Here is a 17,685-nt window from a genome sequence, read left to right on the forward strand (position 1 = left end):
GATGGATGGTTGGATGGATGGAATCAGCCTAACCTGCATCTCTTTGGACTGTGGGAGGAAACCGGAGTACCCAGAGGAAACCCACGCAGACACAGGGAGAACATGCAAACTCCACACAGAGAGGCCCCGGCCGATGGGGATTCGAACCCAGGACCTCCTTGCTGTGAGGCGGCAGTGCTACCCACTGCACCATCCGTGCCGCCCATATGAATATCAATAGTTATATTTATTAACTATGTACCAAATCATATTCATCAGGAATAATGGTCCTCATCCTCATTTCCTTACGGTGTAATGACATAGAACAGGACTGAGTGGTGAATAAAGGCTCTACTGACGCTTTGGTAATCCCTACCGTTATGTCATTTGCATTTGTGTTAATGTGTTTGTTGCGTTCAGATTTTTAGTATCCGTGTATGTCCTGGACACTGTACGTATGGATGTAGCGCAGTTCCCCAAGCTCGGTCGATAACTGTGGGGATGATGTTTGACCCGAGGTTGATTCTACATTCACGCCCTGCCTCGCAGTGTAATCTCTCCAGTCGACTCTCATTAAAGGCCGTAAGCTTGGCAAGGGCATTAACGCATCCGATCCTTTTCATTAAAAAGTCATTAGACGCCATTTTATCGCGCCGCTAAGAGGAATTACACCGCTTCAGACAGCTGCTCAGGGGGTAAGGCCATAGGCAGGGATCATCTTTGGGGGCAGCCTGTAGCCTAGTGGCTAATGACTGGGACCCAGGATGGTTGGTGGTTCAAGCCCCAGTGTAGCCATGATAAGATCTGCACAGCTGTTGCCCCCACATTGCTCCAGGGGGGATTGTCCCATGCTTAGTCTAATTAACTGTAAGTTGCTTTTAAAAAAGTTGATAAAAAATAGTCAAAGATTTAGCTGAATAACAAATTATAATTATCTTATAGGAGACTGTATGTACAACGTATAGTGTACGTCTCTATGGACCGATCACTCCGAAACCTTATCCTCTTTCCACGGTGGGCTTCACTGACACACCTCAAAGCAGCACAATACGGTGTAAAAACAGCTGCAATACGACGGCAGCCCTAAATATAACCCGGGCTCCATGTCACATGGATAAGCGCGTGTCATGCTTTGTGGCTTCTCAGCTTAATTATGATGTGACATGTTGAAGATAACGCAGAGAGCGACCCCCAGTGTCACTTTCACACCCGTGCCTCCCCCCCCCCCCCCCCACACACACACACACTCACACAGACACACACACACACACACACACACACACACACACACTCAAGCATGTACACACACACACAGACACACACATGCACACACACACTCACACAGACACATACACACACACAGACACACTCAAGCACGTACACACACACACAGACACACACATGCACACACACACTCACACAGACACATACACACACACAGACACACTCAAGCACGTACACACACACACAGACACACACATGCACACACACACTCACACAGACACATACACACACACAGACACACTCAAGCACGTACACACACACACAGACACACACATGCACACACACACTCACACAGACACATACACACACACAGACACACTCAAGCACGTACACACACACACAGACACACACATGCACACACACACTCACACAGACACATACACACACACACACACTCAAGCACGTACACACACACACAGACACACACATGCACACACACACTCACACAGACACATACACACACACACACACACTCAAGCACGTACACACACACACAGACACACACATGCACACACACACTCACACAGACACATACACACACACAGACACACACACACACACACTGTCAAGCACGTACACACACACGCACACACATGCACACACACACTCACACAGACACATAAACAGACAGACACTCACACAGACACACACAGACCCACACACATACTCACACACACACGCGAGGTGGGGCTGTTAAATCAAGTTGCATCAGCGGCTTCCTAAACCAGGTATTGCACGGAGCGTGTAAACCAGGTGCGGAAATTAGTTATGCAAAGTTATGCAAAGTCGTGACTTCATCAGCACTGTTAATTGTCATCTGTTATATCTGTAAAATATGCGTTTTCACTTTAACATAGTTTTCCCATTTCACATTCACCTGTGACTCAAGCGCCAACCTGTAATGAAATACAAATTTGTTACTAGTTCATCTACGATAAAACTTTTCTGTTCTATATATCTGTAAATGAGGTTCCTTATAAAATGTAAATTGGAATTAGATAAAATTAGGCACGGATAAAAACAAATCTTCCTCTGAAAGAAATCTCTCATTACGCTTTCAGTGATAATGAATGTTTACATTCGTTTTTATTTTTATCCATTCGCTGCGACAAAGTTATTTCTTATGTGTCACAAACTTAGTGTTTGTACTTTCATGATGTTTCTTCGCTTACTTTTGTTCTCTGTGTAGTGTCTCTCTGAGGATTGTGGGAATGGACGGTTTATGGGTGTTACGCCAGAGGAAGCGTAACCATGACAAATGAGGACATTCTCAGCGAGAGCTCACTGCATGGTGCCTTCTATGCGTTGCTTTTGTTTGTGTGAACTCTGAGGCTAACGCATCTGCGTCTAACCATGCCAAGAATTTGATTACGGATCTATCGATCCAGACCGATCAAAACTACCGTTATTGTCTTGTCAAAGGCATACGACAACAACAAAACTGCACAGCTATGCATACAGCATCTCGTACAGCCTAGGGGCAACATTGGCTCAGGTGATAAGAGCAGTTGTCTGGCTGTCAGAGGGTTACCGGTGTCGAAGTATCCCTGAGCAAGCCACCAACCGGCTCGTCAGAAGCTTTTAGGGGCTAGGTGTGTTGCGCAGGGACACTTCAACACAGCCCGGGCGGGGGATTGAACCGGCAGCCCTCCGACAGCCGGACAACTGCATGGCAGCCAATCGCCGTTGGGTGCGTGTGAATGGGTGAACGAGAAGCATCAATCGTACAGCGCTTTGGATAAAGGTGCTATATAAATGCCATCCATTTACCATATCTCTTATAGTGTACTGTACGTGCCCTCCTCCAAAGATCAGTTTGAAACACATCCCTGTCTCTCCGCTGTGGAGAGTTAAGCCTTCATAAATGGATCTCAGACATATTTTCGGCGGTTTGGAATTATTCGTAACGGGAGCTGTAAATGTGAATATTGCATTTCCGCGCGAAGACTCGGCATCGACGTGGAAATTGAAAATGACTTTGGTGCAAGGGCCGGGGATGAATAGAGGGCTGACTGATGGCAGGACACGAGAGAGCAGAAATTAAATTAACTGTGAAGTGATTCCAGGATGACCGCCGGCGCGATGACCCACTCCAGCGCGCGGTCACAGACGACAGGAAACGCATCACGACCCGGGGAGGATGCCGCTACATTACAGTCGCTTTTAGCTGACGCTTTTATCCAAAGCCACTTTCAGTTGATTTCATTAAGCAGGGTCCAATCCCCCCCTGGAGCAATGTGGCAGTTAAGGGCCACAATCAAGGGCCCATGTGCTGCACGGATCTTATTGTGGCTACACTGGGGATTGAACCAGTGGAGCAAGGGGCCACTAGGCAATAGGCTGCCCCATTTTACATCGCAGAGGTCAGGACGTTTCCCAGTCTCTTGTGGGTTACCACAGCGCTGCTTTTTTGCCGCCCGGTTGGTGGGATCAGGGTCAGTTGAGCAGAGAGCCAATCATGTCTGCTGTTATTGATCCCTTCCCTGCCCAACCCGGTCTAAGCGGTTGACACCAAGTCACCTTTTTCCATGGTCTCATTTATCTTTCTTATGGATATACACACACCAGCCCTGAAGTAGCAGAGGCAGTGTGATTATTTCTCCCCTTGGATGGGGACTTGGTCTCTGATAGCTAATTGTTCTTCATTCATTCATTTTCATTAAAGCACTATTAAAGGTCTCAAACAGTAAGAAAAATGACACGGTTTGAAAGGGTGCAGCGTGGGAATAGCCACTCTTTGGCCAGTGTGTGAAGCAGCTAGCCAGGAACATCTATCGAAGCCCCAGCAAAGACATGCACACACACACATACACACAGACACACACACACACACACACACACACTGACATACACACACATACACATTGACACACGCATACACACACACACACATACAATGCGTACAGACATACACACCCACCCACACACATACACACTGACACACGCATACACATACACACACACAACGTGCACACATGCGCACACACATACACATGCACAATCACACACACAAATGCATGCTCACAAACACACATACTCACATGCACCTGCACACACATGCACACACACACACACACCTGCATACACCAGACACTTCCACACAAAACAGCAACAAAATGGGCCGGGAGGTTTGTTTCCGTGCAGCGTTTGAGGAATGGGCTGCAGCAGCAGTTCCTCCCGGTCGCTCCTCGTTAACTGCACAATCCCAGCCAGAGCCCCACTCACTCGCCTGCCTGTCCTATTTAAGATGGAGCCCAAAGCAGATCAAAACCTCATCCCCCGTTCCTCTCCTCCGTTACTAATTACACCCTACGTGAGTCAGGTCTCAGCACCCCCCCTGGAGACACACATACACTCACACACTCACACACAGATACACACACACATACACACACACACACATACAATGCGTACAGACATACTCACACACCCACACACATACACACTGACACACACACACTCGCACAGATACACACACATACGCATACACACACACACTCACACAGATACACACACACACACTCACACACAGACACACACACACAGACACACACACTGTCATACTCACACACACACACAGACACACACAGACACACACACACTGTCATACTCACACACACACAGACACACACAGACACACACACACACACGCTCACACACTCAGGATGGAGGGCTGTTATTACAGCACCTCCAAGGTTATAAATTAGCAGTAAGAGGCAGACTGAAGTGCTGCCTCCGTGCCAGCTGGTGTATAAACCTGTGCTGCCTGGACGGGTGCCTTCCGGTCCGCTCCATCTCCCGCCGACGAGACCCCGGGGCCGGTCTTTATTTCCGCATAATCTCCCACGGCTGTGCCGCGTGTCACCGCGAACCCAGACATCTCGGCAACAGAGGGCCTCTGAGAGAGCGTCGACCGGCTGGGGTTCGACCGGGCGAGCGAAAGAAAGGAACCGTGCACTGTATTTTAAAGTCTTTAGCATTCCCCGCCTTTTAACCGTGTTTTCCGACCCAGAGACTACCGACCGCCGTCGTGCGCGGAACAAACACGGTAGCCTACAACTTAAAACGCTCATAATTCTTCTGTACGTTTCCGTGTGCGGTGGGGGATAATTATTCAGAAGTGATTCGTTTGACGCACCAAAACATTCACAAAACAGATGAGCTTCTTTTGAAAATGCCTAGGTCATCCGTGTGGGGGGGGGGTTTTTTGCTGTAGAAAGCCTTTTGTTTTTCACGGAAAAGTCCCGTGTGTGCGTTGCAGGGGATGTCTTGGTGGTCATTTGCAGGAGAGTAATGGTGTCACAGGGCATTGAGGAACCCACTGGAGTGTGAAAAGCAGAAAGACAGGCTGTAATACCTCTGAACCGACAGCCGACATTTATATCCTGGGAAACAGCATTCCGCACCACGCAGGTGCAGAACACACTGTACGCAGTATTGGGTTTATTGGGTTGGGTCATTGAGCTCATACACAGTGTGGAGTCTTCTTCCCCTGTCTGTGTGGGTCTCCTCTGGGTACTCCAGTTTCCTCCCACAGTCTGAAGACATGCAGGTTAGATTAATTGGAGAGTCTAAATTGCCCTGAGGTTTGAGTGTGAGTGAATGGTGTGTGTGTGTGTGTGTGATGGAATAGAGTGTGTGCCCTGCGATAGATTGGCCAGCTGTGTGTTCCTGCCTCTCGTCCAATGCATGCTGGGATAGGCTCCAGCACACACCGCGATACTGACCAGGTGACAACCAGGTTAGATAATGGATGGATGAAACACCTCAACATTCCCTCATATGTACTGAAACAGAGAGACAGAGACGGAGACAGAGACAGAGTCACAAACTAAACTCAAACTACTTTCTCATGGAAATCCCCGCAGATTTATTTGATGCCACTCCTCCGTGACGCTGCTCTTGTGGGCTTTGGGGGACACGGCGTGATGAATCGCTCGGCAGTTTCCGGACAAGTAAAGATAACGAAATCCCAGCGCCGTTCGCTGACGGAGACGCCCGAACGTGACCCCGTCTGCATTCGCCCAGAGCCAGAAAATATAAACACATAACCGCCTCACGCCCTGGTTCAGACATGCTCTTGTGAGGAATGGAGTTTGATGTTTGAACGCCTTTTAGCCCGTTTGTTTCTGCAGGGCCCTGAGTGAGTAGGGGAGGCTCGTACTCTTCCAGACGTTAAACTGAGACTGTTTTTCTTTTTATAGTGTAGACCTGGTCGCATTTCTGCCTCATCCGCACGGATCCCTCTAGGACGCAACACCTCTTGTGTGGGATTGCATTTTAACCTGATAAAGAGTTGTAATTATGTTGTCACTTGCAAGGAAATGTCAGACCAGTTAGTGTCTCTTAATTACCAGCATTTTAATTGCATTCAGCGCTGTGTTAATACACTGTGTTTTTGTTTTTTTTGCAACAATTGTTCTTCTTAAAACTCATTACATTTTTACATTTTTGGCATTTAGTAGACTTTCTTATTCGGAAAGGCCTCACAAAGGTTAAGTTTCCTGCACGAGATCCGTTCATTTAGCGCGTCGCCATGCCAACAGCCCAGCCGGTGCTGGAACCTGCAACCCCTGCGCTAAGAACCCAGGCCAGTTCCCCCACTACTGCGCTATCAAAACACTGCGCGCCTGCTTAATTACCCTGGAACAACCCCCGGCCGCATGAATAACTTACTTTCAGTTGGGAAAATAAAGACCAAAAAAAAAAGTTTGAGTTTTGCAGAGCAAACAAATGACTCACTGTAGTAGCTCGACATACGTACACTAGGAAAACAGACAGAGGCGAAAAACAGGTAAGTAATTATTAATATGTATGCACCTCCTTACCCTAATCCTGCTTCTGGTGCATCTTTTATCAGTTTTCGAGTATTACATTTTTCTCATTTCACAAATTGAAATGCCTGGGAGGCAATATCTCTGTATAGTGTACCCGTTCTGAGGCTAGATCATGTCCGTGAGGCTGAGGGTGAAGCCAGGGGAACGCCGCTCGTCGTTTCCTGAGTGATTCAGAGGCATTAGCATCTCAATTAATGCTATCGTGCTAGCGGAGTCACGCTACCTGGGAGCTTACATTGAACTGGAAACCGCAGACGATACGATGAAGTTTATTGATGCCATTATTAATGGTGATGCATCAGAGAAATTCAGGACCTTCAGGCAAGGGCATCTCATTCCGTCCTTGTGTATCATAATATGGTATTTTGGGGGAAAATAAGAATATAAGAAAAAGTGAATATGTTTGTTGCTACGCTTCGCATTATCCAGTATGCTCGTGTATCAGATTAAATGTCTTTATAGACATTTATTTTTGATGCACCCCTCCCATGGCATGTGATATATGAATCTATATATAAAATAACTATTGACTCCTTTATGTGTGCCTTCCAGTTGAAACTATTGTAGGGAATTGTGGCCACCAAAGAAATGTTACATAGATGGGGTATTGAACATTCTCCAGTATGTAGATCATGCCAAGATGAAACCGAATCTATTCAACATATTTTCTGGCCCCATAGTGAGCCTTTACTGGACTCAAATTCAAATGTGGCTAAGAAAGTGTAATATCAAGGCTGAAATGGACTTCCAGACTGTTCTGCTTGGGTATTTAAACAATATTCATTTGACGGTTGTAAATGTTATTATACTTCCAGGCAAAGTATTTATTTTCAAGTCTACCTCAGATCAGCATTTTAAATAGCATTTTACATCAATTGTAAAACATCACAGCAGAGTAGAAAACTTGGTATCTCAGGGAAATGATAAATATAGTTTGTATGGTTCAAGTTGGGAAAATATCAGACTGGCTGAGAGTTGGTCTTAGGCCACATTGGGGGAAAGAAGCCTTTATGAACACACTTTCTCTTAAAAGAAAATTGTGAGTCCATACTTCATTGTACATTTACACTTGGCACAGGCATGCTCTGCAATGCCTAGCTTGCATGACAAATGAGCTTGATCTTTGGAAGCTAAATCGCCTTAAATGGGTGTCTAACGGCTACTATGACCTTTTGTTCTGCGTGGTTCAGTTAAGTAAAACTAAACTTGAATTCTGACCTAGAGTTTCTGTGTCAAGCATAAGTAATATGCAAACAGAGAAGTGTGTGCTTTTCACAACCAAAGAAGTCAAAAATAGGCCTACATGTATCTTTCACAGTTGGCCATGATGCTGGATGCGATATATTGTTGTCATTTCCTGTCCAAAACAACATTAGCATAGAGGGTGCTCTTTGTCATGAGTTAGTGAATGGTAAATTGTTGGCACTTACATAGCGCCTTTATCCAAAGCGCTGTTGATGCTTCTCATTCACCCATTCATACACACACTCACACTCATGCACCAACCAGCACCAACTTAGCCACTAGACTACAGGTTGCCCCTGTAAATGATGTAAATTCTACAAAATATTTAGAATTGAAGTATTTTCAGAAAATAAGTGTAATATTCAAATAATATTGATATAGTTCAAAATCATTATGCATGCAGTAAGCTTGAGCTGGATTATGAGTTTTCTCTTATAAAACATTAGCTTTGCTGTATATTAGTGCTGTTCTTAATTAAGCCCTGACAGAATTGCTTTTTTGTGTCAATATGCATAAATTAAAATAATAATATATTTTGGATAGGATATATTAAAACACAATAACCACTGGGATTAGTTTTGTCTTGTATTTCTGTTCTATATTTGACCAGCACTTATTTTCCATTTCTAAGCGGGGATATTATTTAAAGATATTACTTTAAGTCTTGTATGAAGTTAAATACCGGAGACAGAACTTCTCCAAACATTGTGGTGCTCATTGTACCCCATGTTTACACAGCAATAATGTCTGAATGGTGAGTGCTGGTGATAGTCGCTAACACAGAAGACAGTGGATGAGGTAATAGTGCACTGATTGTGTTTGAGGTATTACATGTTATTGAGCTGATGCTTTTATCCAAAGCAACTTACGTTTGATTAGACTAAGCAGGGGACAAACCAGGAGCAATGTCAATGGTAAATGGTTGTAATTTATATAGTCACCCAGATGTATGATCCATACAGAGCTAACTTAAATATTATTGATGCATTCAGCCATATGTATTCCTGGGGTTTTGTAAAAACGTTATGCCTTTATCCAAACTGCAATGCAAGGCACATTTACAGGTTAGGTGCCTTGCTCAGGGAAACTTTGACACACCCAGGGCAGGAATCGAGCCAGCAACCGTCCGACTACCAGACAGCTGCTCTTACCACCTGGGCTAATGTCACCCCAATGTGTTGATTTTATCATGGCTACGCCGGGTATTGAACCACCAATCTTGCGGGTCCCAGTCATTTACCTTAACCCCTATGCTACAGGTTGTCCATTACCTACCTTGAGATGAGCATTTTTGTGTTGTTGGAATACTAATAATTACATAGCACATACAGTATGTGACTGTCTACATGCTAATGTGTATGCATTCCTAACTGTAGACACAGCATTGAACACCGGATGTCTTGTGTAAAGTCTAGTTTGCTACACAAACAAACATGGCACTTGCGGACGCTAAAACAACATAAATTATTTTATAATGACTAGAATGCACTTTACTAACATTATTCCACACAGACAAGTGAATTCATGAAACTAACACTCTTGACTCTGAGACACTGGGTCATGTACACTGGTTAAAATTATATAGCATAGCACCATTTATCTTTGTCTTTCACTTGCAGTTGAAGTAAATATCAATTACATTTTATTTTCTCTTTAAAAAAAGTTGGCAAGTTCATTGACCACGGGAAATGAAAAGAGGGAGAAAATGGGTTTGTAACGGAAAAATAGAAACGCCCACGCTCATCTGTCAATGTACTTCTGAAACGACCGTCGACAGTTCCAAATCACTGTGAAGTTTTCCTTTAAGTCTTGCTCGAGAAATAGTTTGATCTTTGGTGTGGTCCAGAAAAAGAGATGTCTGATTTCTGTCTTTTTGATTTGTCTGTAGAATTCTAATTGGTATGGAGTCTGTGAAGTGGAACTGATATATTTGATTCAATAGCAGTAGCACCCTTCTCCAGTTCCATTAGGGATTTTTCAAGTATAAAGGCTAGTGGTTTTCATCTTTGAAAAGTGTGCTGCAGTGAGAATCACACTTCGGTGTGCAAATGGTTAAAACTTTAAGAACTTTCATTGTCATGTTTTTATTATTTATCTAAGTGTGCAGGGTGTAGTTTAGAGACAGCGATCACTTTTTTTTAAGACAGCTTTTTAAAAAATATATATTTCTTGGTTTCTTTAGAGAACCATCAAACTTAACATGGAGCGCTAGTGGGATTAACTGACCCCCCCTTCCGGTTTCATCCGAAACTTTGACTGAAATGTTTTGCTTCGCTGCTTTTTATTGTTTTTATTAAAAAAGCCTTTTTTATTGTTCCCACATTGTCTCTGAATGTCCTCAGCCCTCCAAACATATACTTAGATTTATCTGTCAGGCTGTGGAGAAGAAAGTGGAAGGGGGAAGATTGAAACAATCCATAAAGCGGAATGTGTAAAACGGGCTTCTTTTATGTCCGGTCGTTATTTCTGTACGTTATTTATTTTCCTGATTATTTATTCATTTGTTCATTTACTTGTGGCGTTGTGGCGGGACAGGGCCGGCGAGAGGCAGGAGAGGACGGCGCTGCCGTGTTTGGGGAGTGTTGTTAGCGCGTCTGATGGCTTCACGCAGGCCTGCCGATCGGCCTCCTCGGACACCGGGTGCGAAGCATTGCTCGCCGCCTGCCTTTCATTAAGTTTGGCATTTCATGCCTCCAGAAGTGGAACAAATTGAGTTAGAATTCACTTTTGCTCAAAGCGTAGACCGATCCTCATTATCCCGGGGAGAATTAAATGCACAGGTTCTGTATTGCAATCAAACGGAGGAGAGACGCGAACCACGGCGCAGGTCTTTTTAATGAACAGCCTGACAAGGCCTCCAAGGACTTAATAATATTTATTCTTTTTCTTTTTTTTTTTAATAGCCTTTAAAAAGATGCTTAGTTGGTCGTGTGTGTGTCCACGTGTGTGCAAGTGGGTGTCTATGTGTGCATGTGCATGTGTGTGTTTCTGTGTGTGTGAGTGTGTGTGCGCACGTCCACTTGTTTTTATATCATGCTGGGGACTAAGATGTGTGTGTGTGTGTCTGTGTGTTCATCCACTTGTTTTTATATCATGCTGGGGACTACGATGTGTGTGTGTCCGTGTGTTCGTCCACTTGTTTTTATATCATGCTGGGGACTAAGATGTGTGTGTGTGTGTCTGTGTGTTCGTCCACTTGTTTTTATATCATGCTGGGGACTAAGATGTGCCTGTGTGAGTGTCCATTTCTGGATGTCTGTGCTACTTGCATCTACCTACATTTGTTTTAGCTAAACATTTGCCAAATTGTTGCTAATCTATTTGAAGTTAAACGCAGCTTTTGCAGCACAGATCTTTTCTATGTTCCACATGTGAACTGTGGTGTGTCAGAGCGTCTGGGCTGGGCCAGTGAGGGCTGTGATGTGAACCTGTGTTTGCAGAGGTGGTGCGGCTCAGCCTGCCCGACGAGCTGAAGCTGAGCGTGACCACAGCCTCGGTGGGCCAGAGCCTCGTGCTCACCTGCGCCATCACGGGGGCTCACAGACCCCCCATCGTCTGGAAGAGGAACAACCAGGCGCTCAACACCCTGGACCTGGAGGACATCAACGTAAGGGCCTGAGGGCTGGGGCCTGAGGGCTGGGGGCTGGGGGCTGGGGGCTGGGGGCTGGAGGCTGGAGGCTGGGGTATGACGGTTGTATGGCATTGGTCATGCACTGTATTATGCTGTTATGACTGATTATAATAGGTGTTATACAATGCTTATGACTGCCCTATGCAACATAGTGCAAGTAAAATGCAACCTAAAATGTAATAATCAAAAAAGCACAAGATACTATGGTAATTATGAACAGGCTTGTAGTAATAATGTAGCAGGCCTTGCAGGAGCTGATACAACATAATATGTTCATGAATAAAACATAATGTTTGATGAGTGTTCATAACTAATTTATAAAAACATATCTGATCATACCTACAGCAAAAGTCAAAAAGAATAGAATTGATATACGTTAATAATGCTTTATTATTATGCAATGTTGGGAATGTACCTTTGATTTTTTTTGTTCATCTTTTTTTCTTGGCTTCTCAGTCTGAGATGCTGTAGCTGATATCAGATTCTCCGTGCTCCGCCTGCCATCGACCTTCTCTTTGATTTTATTTAAAGGACGATGTAAACCGGGAGAGAAAATTCACAGAAGATTTAACTTTTGATTAACGTACAGATTGACAATGAGCTTGTTAGTAAAATGTAGGGACGTTAGGTGCAACAATGTGTCAGACAGAGAGGGCCAGAGGTTTGGCAAGTCTGTCCTGGGGAGCACAGACTCTAATCCTACCGAGTGATAAGGGATGAGCCTGTGTCTTGCTCTTCAAAGAGGAGCTTCACAAAGAGTTTATCCTTGCTTTAGTCTGAGGAAAACTGCATGCTAAAACACATTCCCAGCAGCCACTGCGGCACCGCTGTTCTGAGTTACTGTACTTCTGTTGATTTCGATATAGCCTACATATTCACGGATGAGGCAAAACATTATGAGCGCTCACGGATGAAGTGTGTAACATTGATTATCTCGTAACAATGGCGAACGTCAAGGTCTGGGATATGTTAGACATTACATTACATTAATTGGCATTTAGCAGACGCTCTTATCCAGAGCGACGTACAACAAAGTGCAAATCAAACACAAGAACACGTGCGAAAGTGGACCTGAGAGGACAGTACAGTTCCGAGTCCTAGTGTAAACATACAGAAATTCAGAACCCTTGAAGAACCCTTGAAGAGTAGACCTTGGTAAGTGAACCGTTGGTTCTCGTAGTTGACGTGTGTATGCAGATCTTAGTCCGATCGAGCGTCTGCGGAATGTACTGGAACAAGTCCGATCCACTGTGGGTCCACCTCACAAAGTACAGGACTTAACGGATCTTCTGCTAAGGTCTCGGTGCCAGACCCCACAGGGCACCAACAGAGGTCTGGTAGAGTCCATGCCTCAGTGGTTCAAAGCAGTTTTGGCGGCACATGGAGGACCAACAGAATATTGGGTCCTGTTTTGGCTCATTGGTGATATATATATACACTCAGTGAGCACATTATTAGATATTTATTAGACTTATGTTTTGGACTTCTACTGCTGTAGCCTATCCATTTAGAGTTATGATGCGTTGCGTGTTCAGAGATGCTGTTCTGCATACCACTGTTGTAATGTGTGGTTATTTGCGTTACTGTCACCTTCCTGTCAGCTTTGACCAGTCTGGCAATTCTCCTCTGACATCTCTCATTAACAGGGCGTTTCTGTCTGCTCATTTTTTTTTTTTTTTTGCACCATTCTTTGCAAACTCTAGAGACTAGTGTCCTGTAAGAAAAAATCCCAGGAGATCAGCAGTTTCTGAGATACTCAAATAACCAACCATCATTCCATGGTCACTTCGATCACATTTTTTCCCCATTCTGATGGTTGATGTGAACATTAACTGAAGCTCCTGTCCCGTATCTACATGATTGTATGCATTGCACTTCTGCCTGGCTGTCTAGATAATCGCATGAATAAGTAGGCGTAATAAAGTAAAAATGTTCCTAATAAAGTGCTCAGCGAGTGTCTATATATATATATAGTATACTCACACAGTATATACAGTATATTGTTTCAATTTATGGACAGTTTATCTTAATAGAATAGTTGATACTTCAGCTATGATAAGAGTTTCTTTACAACAAGCGGTTAATCCTGTGGCCATAGCCTCATTACTGTGTTTATTTTGCCTTGCATTACCGTGTTTTATTTGCTTGTTTGTTTTCCACACAAAGCATTAGGCAGTGTTAACAGTTAACGGCCCTGTAGCCTCTTTTACGGTGAACGTGTTTGGCACAGTGCACACCATTTTATTTCAGGCTCGCAAAATAGTGCAAAATACGCCTCGATATAAATAACAGTGCCCTCAGTGGGTTAGATATGAAATGTTTTTCCAATGTAATTTCCTATAAATATAAGAATACAATATTAATCTAACAAGGGCACTAACCTGAATTATATCCACAAAAGAAATCCAGATTTAGCCAAAGAGTTTTCATCTGTTTCAAAAATACTTTGTACATAACAGTAGGGCAATATCTCAACAAGGCAGAAGTGCATGGCAGTTACATCACAAATCAAATTACATCCTATAACAGCAGAGAAGAATATTTAATAGTAGGTATATGTAATAGTGCAATTTAGGTACACATTGCATAGTGCATGTACACTCACTGAGCACTGTATTAGGTAGACCTGTCCACCAGCCTGTTAATGCAAATATTGCATCAGCCAATCACGTGTCAGCAACTAAATGCATAAAAACATGCAGACATGGTGAAGAGGTTCAGTTGTTTTTTAGTCCAAATGTGAGAATGGAGAAGAGATGTCATCTAAGTGACTTTGACTAAGGAATGATTGTTGGTGCCAGCCAGGGTGGTTTGAGTATGTCAGAAACTGCTGATCATCTGAAATTTTCACGTACAACAGTCTCTAGGGTTTACAGAGAATGGTGCAAATAAACATCAGTTAGCAGCAGTTCTGCAGGCAAAAACTTGTTAATGAGAAATTTCAGAGGAGAAGGGCCAGACTGATCGAAGCTGATAGGAAGGTGACAGTAATGCAAATAACCACACATTACAATAGTGGAATGCAGATGAGCGTCTCTGAATACACAACACGTCAAACCTCTTAAGTGGATAGGCTACAGCAGCAGAAGACCAATAAGTCTAAAAAACAGGTCAAATAAATACCTAATAAAGTGCTCACTGAGTGTATTTCTAGGTATACTGCATGGCTTCAGGCGTACCCTGGAAAGAGCGTCAGGCTTCATGAATATCGGACCTCTGTTTAGAGAGAATTGGATTTTGTGTGATGTTTAATTGCCGTTGAGTGTTAACGATGTCTGTAGATTAATGGCTGCCTCTCCCAGTGTTGTGTGGGATGGGTTTGGGATCACCACCAGACATGCTTCTTAATTAGAAAAACAACTGATGCATTAAGCCAAGTGGCACCTGGTGTTCGAAATGGTGCTGTGCGTCTATAAACTCACGGATGCAAGCAAGCGTGTTCTGTCCTAAAAGAGGTAGAAGTAGGTTCTTCTACATTCAAATCCACATTAACCCTCATTCTTAAAACATAAGAACATCCTGAAATATAAACCAAACTGAAGAACACAGCATGTTAACTGACTTGTGATTTTCACACAGGACTCAATCATTTTGAAACATTTTTTGATAATTTTAGCTGTTTTTCTTCCCTTTCGTGTGAACATTTGAGTGGAATGAATCGAATTTGAAACCAGGCCCTGTGGGATCCAGGCAAAACTGAGGCTTGTGGGAATTGGCCACCTTTTGCTAAGCAGCTTACAGGGCCAGGCTGGATCGGAGGGGTTACCGCATCTCCATTCTCCGGCTTTACACACGACGATTAAACGCAGAGGAGCGGGATCAGAACGCAGCGTAAGCGCCGGTCGTCTGACGGAGATGTCTCTCGCTCAGTTCTGCTCGCTCGGTCATTTGAGCCGTCACGCGGCGCGGCAAAAACTGTGACTGCGAATCCGACGCTACGCTGAGTCGCCCAAAACGGCGGAAATCGCGTCAGCAGCCTCTGCGAGACCCCTTGGCTGCGGTTGCTTCTGACGAGGACGTGTGAATCCAGGCTATCCAGCCCCCGATGTTCAGGCCGATTGATTGAGCGATCTTCCAAGCAGCAGCGATTATTGATTCCCTTATGAAGCCCTTTTCAGAGGGTTATTGATCGATTTTGTGGTTTTGTTCCTTTATTATTTTGTAATTTCTTTACATTAGATATAAGCGAGTGGAAGCAGGGAACTCTGTTCAGCTGAAACGACAGTATCTCATATTTTTCCTGTATCAGTTTCAGTGGTTGCGCAACCAACTCGGCCATTGAGCTTTATATGCTATAGGTTTTTTTTTTTTACTGTGAATATTACGGAATACAGGATCCATATCTATTTACGTCCTTTTATATTTTCAGCTGCAGTATTTATTGCCTGTCAGGGGTGCATGGTGCTGTTTATTTCTGTATCGGATGCTATGATGTTCTTCATTTCAACATTCCAGCTCCAGTCCTCTTAAACATGTACATCTGTCTTTTCTTACAGATCCCTCCAAAGGTATGCTATTAAATTTCTCCTCATCTGTTTCGAGGGCCATGAAGCTAATGAGACACAGTAAAAAATTTAAATTAGAACTGTATTCTGAATGCAAAGCTCTGTATTCTCTATGCATAGTAGACTGTCACATGAAAGTCAGTAGGTACTATACAGTACCGTGAAACCTGTGCATATTAAAGAGCTCCTTGGGTTCTTCTCTGAAAAAATAATGAACTCCGGAACATTCTTTTAGTTCCCATTACCAAGAAGTCACAAGTCTGCTTCATAAAATCCATCTCACCTTCGGTCCATTTTCTAATATTTATTATCTTGTTCCGGGGGAACTTTTATTTCAAACTTCAAAACTACAGACATTACAAAATAAAATAGTCCTGATAAGCTGAGTGAGCATTTAATTTTTAAATATATTTTTTACAGGGCACCCGCATTAATGCACTTTAGGAGATTGTACGGGTGATGAATTGGGCCGAGGAGAGTGTGTGGGGACACACACATCTCGCGCGGCCTGTTTCCTGTAAACACTCCCTCCCTGTCCAGACTGTGCCCCTGGGAATCTTAAGTGGCCTGGCTCTGAGGGTGTGGTGCTGGCCCGAGGAGCGCACAGTCTGAGTCAGAGTTATTTTTCACCTGCACCATAACTCTGAGTTCTGTTGTGCGCTAGGAAAATGGCTAAATACAAAATAATGTGATGCACCCTCATGCAGGCAGTCACACACACACACACATACAGTATGCGCATATACATGCACACACACACACGCACACACACATACAGTATGCACACACATACACACACACATACAGTATGCACACACACATACACACACACACACACACACATACAGTATGCGCATATACATGCACACACACGCACACACACATACACATACAGTATGCACACACACACACACACACATACACACACACATACACATACAGTATGCGCATATACACACACACACACATACAGTATGCGCATATACATGCACACACACGCACACACACATACACATACAGTATGCACACACACACGCACACACACACACGCACACACACATACAGTATGCACACACATACACACACACACTTGCACGCACCCACACAGACACACACACACCACCAACTATAATAGTGCAGAAAATGCAGATCTCAGTGTTGGGTATATTGGGTTTTGTTTTTAGTTGCTCAACATCTCCAAGAA

At 43.9% G+C, this 17,685-nt stretch overlaps 1 protein-coding gene across 3 annotated transcripts in view; it reads left to right on the top strand.

The window, feature by feature from the left end:
• The window catches only part of LOC133130850 (follistatin-related protein 5-like), a 183,402-nt gene that overhangs the window by 116,225 nt on the left and 49,492 nt on the right, over positions 1-17,685 (top strand). For all 3 annotated transcript variants that reach the window (XM_061245755.1, XM_061245757.1, XM_061245756.1), the window contains exon 7: positions 11,786-11,952. In XM_061245755.1, coding sequence (XP_061101739.1) covers positions 11,786-11,952 — 167 coding nt within the window. The remainder of the gene's footprint in view (positions 1-11,785; positions 11,953-17,685) is intronic.

The sequence above is a fragment of the Conger conger genome, chromosome 6 (assembly GCF_963514075.1).
Source record: "Conger conger chromosome 6, fConCon1.1, whole genome shotgun sequence".
In the NCBI taxonomy this organism is placed as follows: Eukaryota; Metazoa; Chordata; class Actinopteri; order Anguilliformes; family Congridae; genus Conger; species Conger conger.